This window comes from Zootermopsis nevadensis, unplaced genomic scaffold, assembly GCF_977971745.1.
Source record: "Zootermopsis nevadensis isolate Lab colony 2312 unplaced genomic scaffold, Znev_1.0 Znev_ptg000003l, whole genome shotgun sequence".
In the NCBI taxonomy this organism is placed as follows: domain Eukaryota; kingdom Metazoa; phylum Arthropoda; class Insecta; order Blattodea; family Termopsidae; genus Zootermopsis; species Zootermopsis nevadensis.
The window spans coordinates 10299086-10313256 of NW_028259135.1; the positions used below are offsets into that span (position 1 = coordinate 10299086).

The window sequence follows — 14171 nt, forward strand, 5'->3', positions numbered from 1 at the left end:
GACATTTTCATACGTAAATGCGTTCATGTTATCTAAATCACGTAAAGGGCTCATAATAATTTAAATGAGTACGAAACAAAATTTGGAATTAAATTTTCTCACTTGTTTTCAACAATTCTTTAACACCTGCTTCTAATCAGTTTGCCTCCAATCTTCAAATAAATAAATAAATAATTTTATTTTACAGATTACCGAACATCTAATGATCATGTAGCAGATCAAAAAATTCCGTCTTTTATCGAAAACGAGAAGTTTCATTACAATTCTCAAAGAACATGCACAGAATTCGGTTGTACATGGCCAGGTTAAATTCAATCCAGATTTTCAAAACATATCTAATATTCACTCCACCGTTATCCTGCAATTCTTGCACAATAAAATAAACATAAAATAAATTCATCTTCTAAATCCAAATAATAACTGTATTTATCATCTGTTACAAGAGTCATTATGTGTTAATGGATCTCATATGATTATCATTATAAACATCGATTATTTCCTTAAACAGCGTTAACCAGTTGATTTTTGTAATGGTGAAGTGTGGTGTTTTCTTTGCGGTACGGACTGGAATCTTAAATATTATTTAGAATATCTTCAGACTTCAAGAGTTAATGCAGTAGCTTATTGAAACTTCTTAAATGAATGTCTATAAAGAAACAGGCTTGCCAGTACAGGAATAGGGCCTATAATACGAAATCATAACATACTGATTATGCAAACGTAATAAGGTAAATACAGGAAACGTGTTAAATTTTAATTAATGTAGTAACACTGCGAGCAGAAACTGGATTGAGTAGTGAAAGGAAACCACCACATTGTAACCCTTTCATGCTTAAGCTGGTTTTCATTATTAATTAAACGATAAACAATTTATAACAAATTCCATTTTAATCTTTACTCAGATTACAGTTTCAGCTGTATTGTAATAAAATATACAGTGTCACACTGCTATCAGCAAATGCATGTAGCGGTAAATAAGCTTCCAGGAACCCCAGAACTCGTAAATTCATGAAGATCATTCACAATGTGTTTCGTATTTTAATGCAAACGGGCTTGGGAAATTAAACAGTTACGAGCAGGTTTTACTGCCAGCCATCTTACATCACACACTAATGTGAAAAAATCGAAAATAAAACGATAAATTGAGATCTAGTTCACAATTAACACAATGAGTGGCGCTTCTGTGCATCTGCCACTAATTTTTGGTACTATTACTTGGGGGGAGAGGAGGAATACCTCTTGACCTCCAGACTGACTCTGGGGCCCACACAACCTCCTATCTAAGTGGTGCCCTGGGTTCTTTTTTATTATTTATTTAGTGTTCTGTCTGACGACAGGTCCATATGAACAGGATCCTTCCATCCTTTTCTCGGACTGGGACCTGTTCATATACGTTCTTGGCAGATGATCCAGAAGTGGTTTGCCATTGCCTTCTTCTGTGTGTGAATGGAGTAATTGTTGGGATGTCACGGAGAAACCGGGGAAGCCCCCGGAGGAAAACTCCGTGTTGCCTAGACCACGGCCTTGCCCAACACAAGTTATAAATTCGGGCACCGCCGGGAATCGAACCCGAGCTCCCAGGATTACAAGGCCAGCGTTCTAACCGCTGACCACTCACCTCCATCTAGTGCCGAGTTCAATAATCAGTAGGAGCTATAGGGTCTCTCCCCCCAAGCGCCTCTACGGCTTGTAGCATAGCGGGGCAGCTTTACTTTAACTACCATTACCACTACTACTCGAGGATACGACCGAATGAAACAAAATTCCTATTATTCCTTCCCTCTTCGGCTGAATGACACGGACACAATGGGACCGCTTCCTTTAATGGCTTACTCTGCGTTCTGACGTGTACGTTCCACCGCTGACTGGGCAGTAAACGGAGTCATTGTGACTGCAGTCATCGGCTGGCGTATCTTCACCGCACCCAGTTAAATGGAAGTGAGGGTCTATTTCTGTTCTGAGTTCCTTAGCCTCAAAGGTGAGGTCTATGACAGGAGAAGGCGTAATACTCATTCTCGATCTCTGAGGACTAGAGTTTGCTACCTGTGACGCTTTCATTTTCCGGCAAGTTTATCGCTCCGGGCGAGGCCCTACGTGGGGTACATATTTTCCCAACCCCGTATTAAAACAATTAGGGCTCACAGCTGTTATCTTGGACAGAGGGAGGTAGGAGACTCGTTCTCACGCTGTCCGCGTGTGAATAACCTTACCTGTTATCCGCACGTTGGCTGGCGAACTGACCACGACCTGGCGCGACAGGCGATGCATCGTCCTACATCTGAACGACGGGAACTGATCACTGAACTCCACGTTATGCACCAACAGCTCCCCTGTCGGTAGTAAGTGGTACTTTCCGTCTGGAAAATAAAGGGAACTTGTAAAGGAAAATGCAAACAGTAAAAAATATCAAAATTATTAAGAGCACATGACTGTTTTCTGGAATATTCCGCCGTGAAGTCTGATAGAAATTGACCGATGTTTCAGAGGCGCTTAATACCTCCATCATCAGGGCGATGAGTGCTAACTCACTGTCCCGATAATAGAGGCAGCAAGAACCTCTGAAACGCTGGTAATTTTTTATCAGGCTGCACGGCATAGTATCACAGAATTCTGTCACCTTGAAACTCACCGCTGTGAGAAATAACATGTCACCGAAATTAGTTAATAAAGTAGCACGTTACGAAAATCTAGACAGTGCCTCCGAGCTGTGACTGGATTAATCTGGCTTATAGCAGGGACTACTGACAGTATCTTGTAGATATGTCCCATAAAAGGCTGTAAATTACTCGATAATCTGAAAAATTGTTCGGTTCTCAATAAAGACTCTGATCCTTTTTATTTATTGTTTACTTGCTCACCTAAATATTATTTAAAAATTTGACCCGTACCGCAAAGAAAACACCACATTTTACCATTACAAAGATCAACTTGTTTACGCTATTTAAGAAAATAATCGATGTTTCCACTGACAATCATATGAAACACATAATATACTTTGTGGATAAGACGCAGAATTGCTGACTGTTAAATGTAGTTGGTAAGTATAGTTACCACTAGGCCTTAAGCCGTTAATATTTTATAATTACAACACGTATTAAGATATGAGATATTTAATTCTTCTCGTACCTCCAAATGTATTTCCCTCACCCCGCGCTCTGAACCGTTCTCAACTCACTACCGCGTTAGAGGGGCCCTAAATATTTTGCGCCACTTCAGCACCGCAGAATAAATAGCGCCGATTTGCTGAGCTGTGCAGTCGTCTCTGCTTATTTCGCGAAAGTTTATTCGAACCGTCAGCTTACATCTCGCTTCCAACCACGGCTTTAATTACGAAGTCGTCCTATTTATGTATTTCAGTGAACCCTAACATATCCGAAACTTCAAGTACGCCTATTACATGATTCGTACAAAATAATGAGGTTTAATTCTGTTGGCTGTTACGTCGAAGCATTGCAGTGTGGAGCTCTACAAAGGCAAGGCCTAACATTCAACCAGAAATTCTGTGTGGACATGATATTGGATGCTATAATTCATACCGCGTAGCGTATCAACAAACACAAAAAGTATTTTTAAAGCTTTAAAAAGCTATACAACTTTACTTTCTCATTAATATTCAGTGATATAAAATTCAGATACAACCATGTTGCTTATACCCCGTCTGACCAAGGAGTGCCCTTCGGAAAATCTGCATTGTTGACTGGTGACGTACGCTATACAGCACCGTACATGCAGCCTCCCCTTGCCCCCTCTGTCCGCCCTAGAGACATCGCACTATGTAAACATTCACGAGCGCTTTCTCGCGAAATATCCATTCTTGTTCAGACGGGGTATACGAGTAATCGCTAAATGAGATAATGACGAAACCTCAAGAAATCGTGTTAAAAGTAAAATCTGAGATTTTCACGGCGGTAAAAATTTGGATTTTGGTATTATCGGTTATGGAACCGTGTAGTCTCGGAGGCCTTTATCCATAGTTTGTTTCTGTAGAAATCCCCGATAGGGCCCACTGGTGTTCCCTCTTCCCGTAAGCCTTGACAGGGTTTTTTATCTACTCTTCGCAATTCCTAGTTCTTCGGCTCTCTACGTACTGATCCCCCCATTCCATATTACCAACCCACATCCCAGTTTCACTCATTTATACCCTGAAGATGGAGGAAGAGGCTGCTCCGAAACATTAGTAAACACCTACAATTCTACACGCTGTTACAAGGTAAAGCACCACAATCCGTGGTAAACAATTGTTTGTTTTTCGTTTGTTTAACGATGCTGAGACCATATAGTGTCGAATGGCACAATGATTAACGAATGACGAATTAAAAAGAATATGGTAGGATGTGTCACTTCACAGCCCTTGTTTCATTCGTCGTGCACATTGTCACACGTGACAGCGCGTGGTCCGCTCGTTTTTTGTCTGTGACTGACTGCGCCCTGGCAAAGAGCAAGACGCCTCCGTCTCTAGATAACAGCAAAAAAATATAAGTTTACTTTTGCTGGAAGTTTTCCAGCAGATAAAGTCACACAAGTTTGCAAAATGAGATAGAACACGGTGCTCTAGAAGTCAGTGGCGTGTTGGGACACTCTGGATTCACATGTGTTTCTTCACATTTGATAGTTCGCATGGCGTGGTAACAGCAGCCTGATATTTCCGGCCTTTGCTGCTGTTTCATCCTTAAATCTTTGAAGCCAAAGCTCATCTAAATAATATTTAAGAATTCGGCCCGTACCGCGAAGAAAGCACGACATTTCACCATTACAGAGATTAGTTCGTTAACGCTGTTTATGGAAATAATCGCTCTTTATACTGAGAATCATACAGAATCCATACATAAAAAAATGCAGACTTATGGATCATTAATTCAAGTGGGACGTAAACGAGATGGAATTGGTCACCCGATAGAATTTCAGAAGTGGGCAAACATTGACCTTGAAAAACAAAACAAGCATACAACAGCTGTTTTTGTTTTGTCATATATGAGTTCGGTGTGATGTTCTGGTCAGTCAGGATGGGTTTTACTTTGAACAAACAATTTTCGTTGTGGAGCATCATTATTTTGATATAAAATCATTTATATTGTGCCGAGAAGCGTTTTAAAGGAGACAGTGTCAAAGACCTATCGCCTAATCGGGACGTTCCTTAAGACTTTCATAAATCTGAAACACGACCATAGGAATACAGACCACAGCGACGACAAGCTAAAAGACGCAAGCCAAATTTTCCTGTAATCCCTTCCCAAATCGTTCTGAAAAGAATTTCAAGACGACATGTCATTTATTGTAAAGTTGGGTTGCGTTTTAAAATGAACACCCTGTATGAGTTAGAAAAAAAACACATTACTGCGAAATTTTACGACATTAAAAAACCCGCCACTGTGCTAAATTCGAGTGGCGTTTCAAGACAATTACAGAAACTAGGATGAAACGGCCTAGCGAGTCCGAAGCAGACCGAAATGCGATACGTGTAAGCGTGTTCTTTGCGTGTCTGTGAGTTTGCCTGCCCTCGCTGTTTCTCAAATGATCGATTGCAACAGGGCAGCTGTGGACAGAAACGTTTAATTAAACCACTTGTGAAATATCACCGCCAGCAGAGTAGCACAGCGGTTGATACGGACAGCTACGGCACACCCGTCCGGTCGTGGTGCTGGTTGGTTCATATTACCCCTGCAGCTTATACAGCCCGCAACATAACGCCTGCTGTGAGTGCGTGGGGTTGGACCTGTGCAAGACGGGTTGCATAACCTATCTGTCTCCCTCTTGCTTTGATATAATAGAACATGAAGGCAGACATACATATCCTTCTTAACCAGTTGTCTCATTCCTGCTATTTCAAGTCAAGACCAGATTTCCATTAAGATGTCGAGAAAATCGTACCAGAGCTGAAATTCTCTTCGGATTGTTCTCGCTACTCGGTGTCTAATCCTGAAATTCCAAGTGAACGTACTTCAGATATAATGTCAACCACATTAATTCGGTTACATATCTTAGTTGTTGAGCGACGCCGTATCGACTCCATATTATTCGGCCTATAACAGGATGATTAAAAATGAAGCGTTTATTCCGAAGTTGTGGTGTATTTATTTATTTTTCTGTAATCAAATGCGCAGTTTCTCATTTCATCCCTACCCATGATCAAGCAACCTAGTAAGTAACACCCCTAATTTAACACGATCAGATCGCACTTCGTTACGTACGAAATCAGCGACTCCAAAAAACAAAAACAAAAAACAAATCCTACATGAACTCCTAACATTAAAAGTACGGATTTTAGTGTTCATCAGATATTATCTACGTCTTTTTTAAAGAATCCCGCCAAATCCGAGCTTTCTTCGTAAGTTCCATGACAACAAATGTGTTACGGAAAACAGTCAGTCCACCCGTGAAGCTGAACAGCATCTATTGTAAGGTTTCGATAACAAAACAATATTACGTTTCTCAGATAATAAGCATATCAGAAACGTTTCAGAACTTTCGTATTTTTTAACAAAATAAGAAATAATTTATAAACAGACATTATATTAATACAATCATGAGAAAAGGAGGCATGATTTAAGGTTTCCGCGGTGGAAAGTCCGATGATGGTTGTCTTCTGGGTTGTTGGGCTGTGTAGTCTGGTAGAAGTCTGCCGACGTTTCAGAAAACCTTGTTGCCTCCATCGTCAAGACGATGGCAGTCATCGCCCTGATGATGGGAGCAGCAAGTACCTCCGAAACATCAGTATACTTCTATTAGACCACACGGTACTATAACCCAGAACACAGCCATATTAGGAAAGAAATTAAATTTAGGAAATTCACGTTATTATTCATTTCAAATACGTCGAGCATACTTCTACCAAAATAAAAATTAATAATTATGATTATGTAACATATAGACTGATGAACCTGATTTATATTTTTTTTTTCAAATACACGCCACAATTACCGAAACCACAATTACACAGAGAGTTTATTTCCACCATTTTCTCTGTTCCTCATTCATCATTACCTGTCTCCTCAATCCAAACTAAGTTCACAGCTAATCCACCCCAATAAAGCCCCCTGTCATTTCGTCAGATCAATTAATCAACGCGACAGCTTAGCATGCGGCCTTCAGGAGATCACGAGATTAAGACACATACAAGAGTCAATGCCCCAGGCTGGTATCAAACACATAGCCTTCTATGAAAACGAGGTATGTAGTACATTTATTTATGGTTCACGAAAACAAATGACTTCTATTTCCTTTGATGCATCAAATTAACCATCCGAAGCCCAAACTCATCTAAATAACGCCCGCATTCTCATAGTCATAAATATTATTCATTAAGGCCCAAAAGCAATTAACATCGTCATCATGGCAACGGCTACAACACACACAGTGCAAACAGTAATTTAAAAAAAAAAGATCACCAACCAAAACTTGCCTATTGTACAAATAGATTCAGTCTGTACCTCAAAGAAAACTGATTAATATTGTTTAAAGGAATAATAGATGTTTATATTTAGAATAATAATCTACTAGATATAATATGTGATCAAAATACAGAGTTAATGATTGTTAATGCATGTGGTATACATGTTTACCGCTGAGACTCATAGGGTTAATAATGCAAGTGAAACCATATATTTCTACCACGCTATAAATTCATTTATTCACACATTCAGTTCAAGTCACTGCCAACCTCAGGGTCATTAATACTGTTAATAACGGCAGAATATTAAGAGCACGTCACGTCATGAATGTATGAATTGCCCACACACGCGACATGGAATGACGAGTTTTAATCAGCGGAATTGGATGAGCATGCAACTTATACCACGAAGCATACCAGTTCTTCTCTTGATAAACTGACGGTCGCCCAGATATTCAATAAATCTGCTTTGTTCTCAAACTATTTATATTTCTTTGTAACGAAACGCGGGCTCAGATTCACATATTCTACGCTATGCCACGTGAGTTTTCTCAGTCTCTCCAGGCAATTCCCTTGATAACAGATTAAATTACGTCACGGGAGCACATTTTTCATATACGTTCGAATTCATCATTCGTTGTTCGCTATATCATTCGACTCTCGTATAATATGAGATAACATTCCTTTAAAACTTTTAATCATCTGGTGATATTTTGTGTGGGATATTATAATTAAACAGAGTGAATGAATATTAAGTAGAGCTACAACTAATAATTTGTATACAAAATATTATCAAGATTTAATTTATCTGTACTATTTTATTTCCTTAAACTTGTAACGAGCACAAAGCGAAATATTTTATCCACGTACGACGTACAAGGCATGTGACGATTTGAACACTGGTACATTTAAAGTCATACGCATTTATTTCCTACGATAAGTCATTTCGTAATAAACTCTTAACTGAAGTGGCGTGAGTACGAGGTGCGATCGGAAAGTTTCAAGACTGCGAGTATAAAAACCCTGGAAGCATCCCTGGAAATCTTTCTTTGTCAGCCTGTCAAGCACCATCTGCGATTCTGCCTGAATCTCTTCTATCGTCTCAAATCTCCTTCCCTTTAGCTGAATTTTCATCTTTGGGAAGAGGAAGAAGTCACACGGAGCTTAGAAAGGAAGTTGGGGTCGGTTCTTGCAAGATCTTTGAGCTCCTGACAAACGAGAAGTCGATTCTGCTTCTGGTCCTCAGACAGGATGCGTCGCATGTGGAGTTCTTCCTTTAGAATCAGCTGACAGGTCCCATAGCCTATCCCAACAATGTCGCACAAGTCGTTGATGGTACGACGTCGATCTTCGTGAATGGCCTGCCGAATCTTCGTAACATTTTCGGGCGTTGTGCTCGAAGATGGTCGTCCAGAACGCTCGTCATCATCGACAGAGGTTCGGCCATTTTTAAAACGTGAATGCCATACAAAAGTTTGTGCACGTCCCATTGCGGACTCCCCAAATGCTTGCTTTAGCATTTCATAGGTTTCCGTAGCCGTTTTGGCGAGTCTTTGGCAAAATTTGATGCACACGCCATTCCGAAATCGCAGGAGGGTCGGTGTAATGCACTACCAAAACGCCCGTAACTAAGAAAGAAATGCTAATTCGATGATGCCGGCTGGCACACTGATTCACTATGAATGTAGGCCGCACCCCCTAGCGGCAGAAGCTCGTACTACATCCGGTTCGCCCTCTATTGACACAGTCTGCAAACTTTCCGATCGCACCTCGTACATATGCCTTTTCATGTCCCTTAATATTTAATTACTCTTATTCTAGTTCTAGGGACACATATTTACAACCTTTACCACTTTGACAGAGACCAAACATTTGCTTTAAGGGGTGGTATGATCACCATCAGATCGTCCAACAGTGATGACGCGTCCACACATTGTTCAATGTTCGCTAAGTAATTCGAATTAGCCACCGTATGAGGCGAGGCCCCCTAAAACCCCACGTTCGTTTCCACGATCGTAAATTTAAAACAAGCTACGAGAACACGGAATTACGTTTTACTGTTTGTGACTCCATTATCATATCTTCTTTGTTCGTATTTCTAAGCCCCACTTTCATCTGTCTTCCGCTGTAATCCCCGTGCAACATTTCGGTTGCTAGGATACATAATTGACGTATTACAAGAACGCTACACAGAGCTCTAGTTATTCGATTGTTTTTTGTACATGGGGCGAGTTTCAAAACCCCAAGAGATTGAAGAACCTTGAGTAATGCGATGTGATATGACAACGCTCTTGAACATGAAGTTGAAAGGAAATTAGAATAATATTCATCAGTTTGAATAGCATTTAATAATCTCTTTTGAAGCTCAGGGTTTTCAGGAGCACAGAGGGACGTTGATTCTCCAAAGAAATAGCATTCTCGTTCAGAAAGATGTCTTCGCATCAGATTATACACAGCGGTATCGTTTTCAAAGTGTACCTTGACTTGACAGTAATGGCGTTTCATCTCACAAAGTTGAATGTTTACGATCTAAAATCTGCAGAAGGGAATCATCATCCCCTCGCAGAAGTGGTGTTAGAATACACCAAAACAAATTTGTTGTCAGGGCTTATGCGGGTGGAATTGAATGACAGGACTGTTTGTTTAAGAATCTTGTATCAACTCCATCCATTCAATGACACTACAGCCCGAGTCGGGGATCTGGACTCTTTCTTGTATCAACTTCTAATTCAAGAAAGGAGAGATGTATGACAAACATTCTGAGACAAAATTAAAGAATGGGTGAGATTTCTTAAAGTAACATTCAACATTCAGAAGGGCTCTTTTTTACTATAAAAATTTGTGATTTGCCGTTGTCGTAAAAAAATGACGTCATCAAACAAATGACTTCAGTAAGACACTAAACTAACCACCCCGATGGGGGTGGTTAGTTTAGTGTCTTACACAAGATTTTAAAACGCAACCAACTCCCCCGAAAGGGGGTTGGTCAAGTGTTTTAAGCCCCCATTTGGGGGATTGGTTTAGTTTCTTACACAAGATTTTAAAACGCAAGCAACCCCCCCGAAGGGGGGTTGGTCAAGTGTTTTAACCCCCTATTCGGGGGGTTGGTTTAGTTTCTTACACAAGATTTTAAAACGCAACCAACTCCACCGAAGGGGGGTTGGTCAAGTGTTTTAACCCCCTATTCGGGGGGTTGGTTTAGTTTCTTACACAAGATTTTAAAACGCAACCAACTCCACCGAAGGGGGGGGGGGGGGTTGGTAGCGTTTTAAAAACTTGACCAACACCCCGAGGAGCTCCGAAAGGAGCGCTCTGCTCTAGTAACTCTTACAATAGGCAAGTCCGAAAATGTGAAACAATTCTGACGATTTTGCAACAATGTGCCTAGGGTAACCACGACAATGAATGTAACGATGGTAGCGAAGGTAGCATGTGGGGTGTCCCCTCATCCAGTTTCTTCCGCGAGCAGAATAAATGTGGGTTTCCGTTCGAAGTCCCATTATCGTTGTCCAGTTTTAATGAAAATTTGAATACGTCGACAATTTTTTTTTTAAATCAGAATATTAATAATCGTGAACAGACGTACGGACGGATGAAAAAGGTAAACGGGAGGCCTTGCTCAGATTTTTTTTAAACATAAGTTCCGTACGCGCCAAAAAAACAAACAAAAAACAAATGCGATCCGATACCGCGAAATTAATCCGTTCCGTACGCGAAGGGTCGTGAAAATTATATTTCCCGGCATCCTCTATTCTTTGGCTTGCCTCCCGTTGGCCGGCAGACGACCTGCCAAATACAGGCGCACCTACAACTGGAATGCCTGTAAAATATCCATAGTTCCCAACTTGTTCCATTCACTTTCTGTCTAAACCTGACGCACAGACTCGGTGTTGTATAGTCGGCTTTGGACAGTAATTCTATTGCTGCAAGAAGTTCGGGTCAGTAGCTGAAGGCTTTCATTGGCTGTTAGTTCGACCTGCAACTTCTTCACTTCATTACAGAACTTTGATTAATATCGAAAGAAGAGTTCAGCTGAGTACAAGAAAAAAAAACTCTTCAACAGAATCGTGATCAAGAAAGTTGGTCCAAACACACGCATCATGTCCATTCAGTTTCGTACGGTTTGGCGGAGCGTCGCTTTGAGACGTCGTAACACTCGCGAGGTACCAAAAGGCGAAGTCAGTCATATATGGAGAAGACCCTTGCTGATAAAAAAAATGAGGCTCTTAGTTCGTGCTAAGATGATTGTAGGTGCTGCCATCTCGATTGTAGTGAGAATAATCAACGTGAAATGAAACAAGACAGAAGAAGTACGCATAGCGTAACAGTTCTGGCGAGAACGCTGTGTGTTACTGCCCCTAGATTTTCAGTTCTCTTGTAAAAATGTAGTCGAACGAGTATGGCCCATGTGATATAAAAAAAAGATAGGAATTTTACGCTTGACGTTGCTATTAAGAATTTTTCATTATATCTTTGCAGATGGCAGAGAATTTCTCTGTCGGGGATCCCCACGACGGAATCCCCATTGTAGATCTTCATATAAAGTACCAGTTACTATTTTCTGATTTTAACCAAAATTTTAGTGCGTCGTCAAATGTTAATGAAAATCCCTAACATCAAATTCCATGCAACTGTTATCGAATTATCTTACGTGTATAACAACTGTGACAGACGGACCGAACGATTTTAATAGGCTTTCCTAAGGAATGTGGCCGTTCTCGACAAAAATCCGTCGATTTTTGTGTCTGAATACGATGGACGGACGGGGGAGGGGCTGTTTCTGGATGTTTCGCTTTCATGCGAGTTTCGGGCCCTATTTTGACACCTACAACAGCTGCAGATTCGGACTGGATGACCGATGTCTATTCCAGAAGGGCAAGTGAGAACGTTTATCTTCGCTATCAGTGGAGTACGCTGACGTTCTTAAACAAAATGAGACCTAGACACTACCTTAAAGGAGGGAAGAGGTCGTGGAGGACGCATAAGTAGCCAATGTGATAGCTGAGTCAATTCTTACCTCCTTGTAGAGATGGGTAGATGTAAAAAGAAGGTTCCTGGACCCAGGACACCACACGGATCAATTCCTTGACGAAACTCGGTACGACACAGCGGAGTACTGCAGTGCATCCACGAGAAGCACCCAGAACTTCAACCTCGACTTTGTACGCTTGTGCCACCACTGTAGACAAATGAAACTAATATGCACTACCAAATTTGAATGAAGGTTTGCACTAATGTTTACAGTTACGTGATCACTATTACATCCACGTGAGGTAGCGAGTTTAACAGAAGAAGCTTGGAAATTTAATAAATTATTTAATGACGCGCTTATGCACTAAATGCAAATTAATTTTACAATCTTTACTACTGATATCAAAGTAAATTTTATCGAATATAACGACAAAGCTCAGTTTACTGTGACAGATTTAGTATAATCCACCTCAGAAACCATTTCCCTAGGATATACCTTAATGTCATCCTCCCATCTACTTCACTATCTTCCAAATAAACGTTTTTAAATAACTTTCCCCACCAACACTGTAAATGGATTCGTCATTTTATTCTAATATAACACGTTCAGTTTATCACAACTTCCTAAATTTGACTGTCATGGGAATACAAAGACTAGATAACCTTTATAAATCACAAAGTTTCTTGACTAAAATAATAATTGTGGTATTTGAGGTTTTCACGGCCGTGAGTCCGATGATGGATGTCTTCTGGGTACCCTGATGATGGAGGCAGCAAAGGCCTCTGAAACGTAAGTAAACTTCTACCAGAAAACACTCATCTTCAAAATAATATTTATTTAAATTAAAAATAACAAGATTATTTTATGGAAACTATTTGTCAGCCTGTGTGATATTTCTTTCGACATCCCTGCTTTAACGTAGCAAAGTAACAGCGGATGACATGGTATTGCTAGAAATCGCTGTATCTGTTGCTACTAGCATTAAATCTGCCCCCCTGAAACTCAAGAGTTTTGTGACTGAGTAATATCGTTTATGGCGAGGAAGTGGTCTACCATTACATATATCATTTTGCTATATAAACAATGTTAGTGAAATGAGAAACGAATAGAAAGTGAAACGCAGGAATAATATAAAAAGTAAGACCAAGAAGACGAAGGCAAAGAACAACGAAAACTCTTTCTTGAAAAGCTGAAACAGGGGAAATAAAAATGATAAAGACAATTCCTTACTGTTTTATTCATACGATCCTACTGGAAGAACACTACAGACATCTGTAGGAATAGAGAAGCAGCGTCAAAATGCATTGTACTCTGAGTTACAAAGTTGAATATAATGCTGGAAAAATGGATCTCTCCTCTTCTCTTTTCATTCCACTGCATAATAAATGCCACTTTGTTTCCTTTTTTCTCTCGTTATACGCTCTCGCTCGACGCACTGAAAATGAGAATATTGGACAGGTAATGCATTTCATTACATTAGGCAGGTACAAATGGAATTTATTTCATTTTTTCTCCCAGAGTCCTCTTACCCACGAAAAAATCTATTAACTCTGCAGCTGGTTAACAGGTACACCAAGGCACATAAACCAGCAACATCTGGATCACACACGTGCGGTTGCCAATAATTTTGCATGAGGTTACATTCTGAGGAAATTTCTTATTCATCTCACATAAATATGGTGTCCATTTCGGAGTGGTAGGTTACAGAAAGCGGTTTTAAACCTTTGTTCATAGATCCTTCAAGCTAATTAATTTGCAAGTAGTTTATAAATATAAGTTAACTAACTTCCTGGAGCAAAGCCCTTCTTAAGA

The 14171-nt window shown here is 40.2% G+C and overlaps 1 protein-coding gene across 7 annotated transcripts in view; it reads right to left on the bottom strand.

Annotated features, from left to right (window-relative positions):
• The window catches only part of Dscam2 (Down syndrome cell adhesion molecule 2), a 187999-nt gene that overhangs the window by 62165 nt on the left and 111663 nt on the right, over positions 1-14171 (bottom strand). For all 7 annotated transcript variants that reach the window (XM_087342480.1, XM_087342473.1, XM_087342475.1 and 4 more), the window contains exons 3-4: positions 12405-12566; positions 2211-2357 (exon numbers count right to left, since the gene is read on the bottom strand). In XM_087342480.1, coding sequence (XP_087198606.1) covers positions 2211-2357; positions 12405-12566 — 309 coding nt within the window. The remainder of the gene's footprint in view (positions 1-2210; positions 2358-12404; positions 12567-14171) is intronic.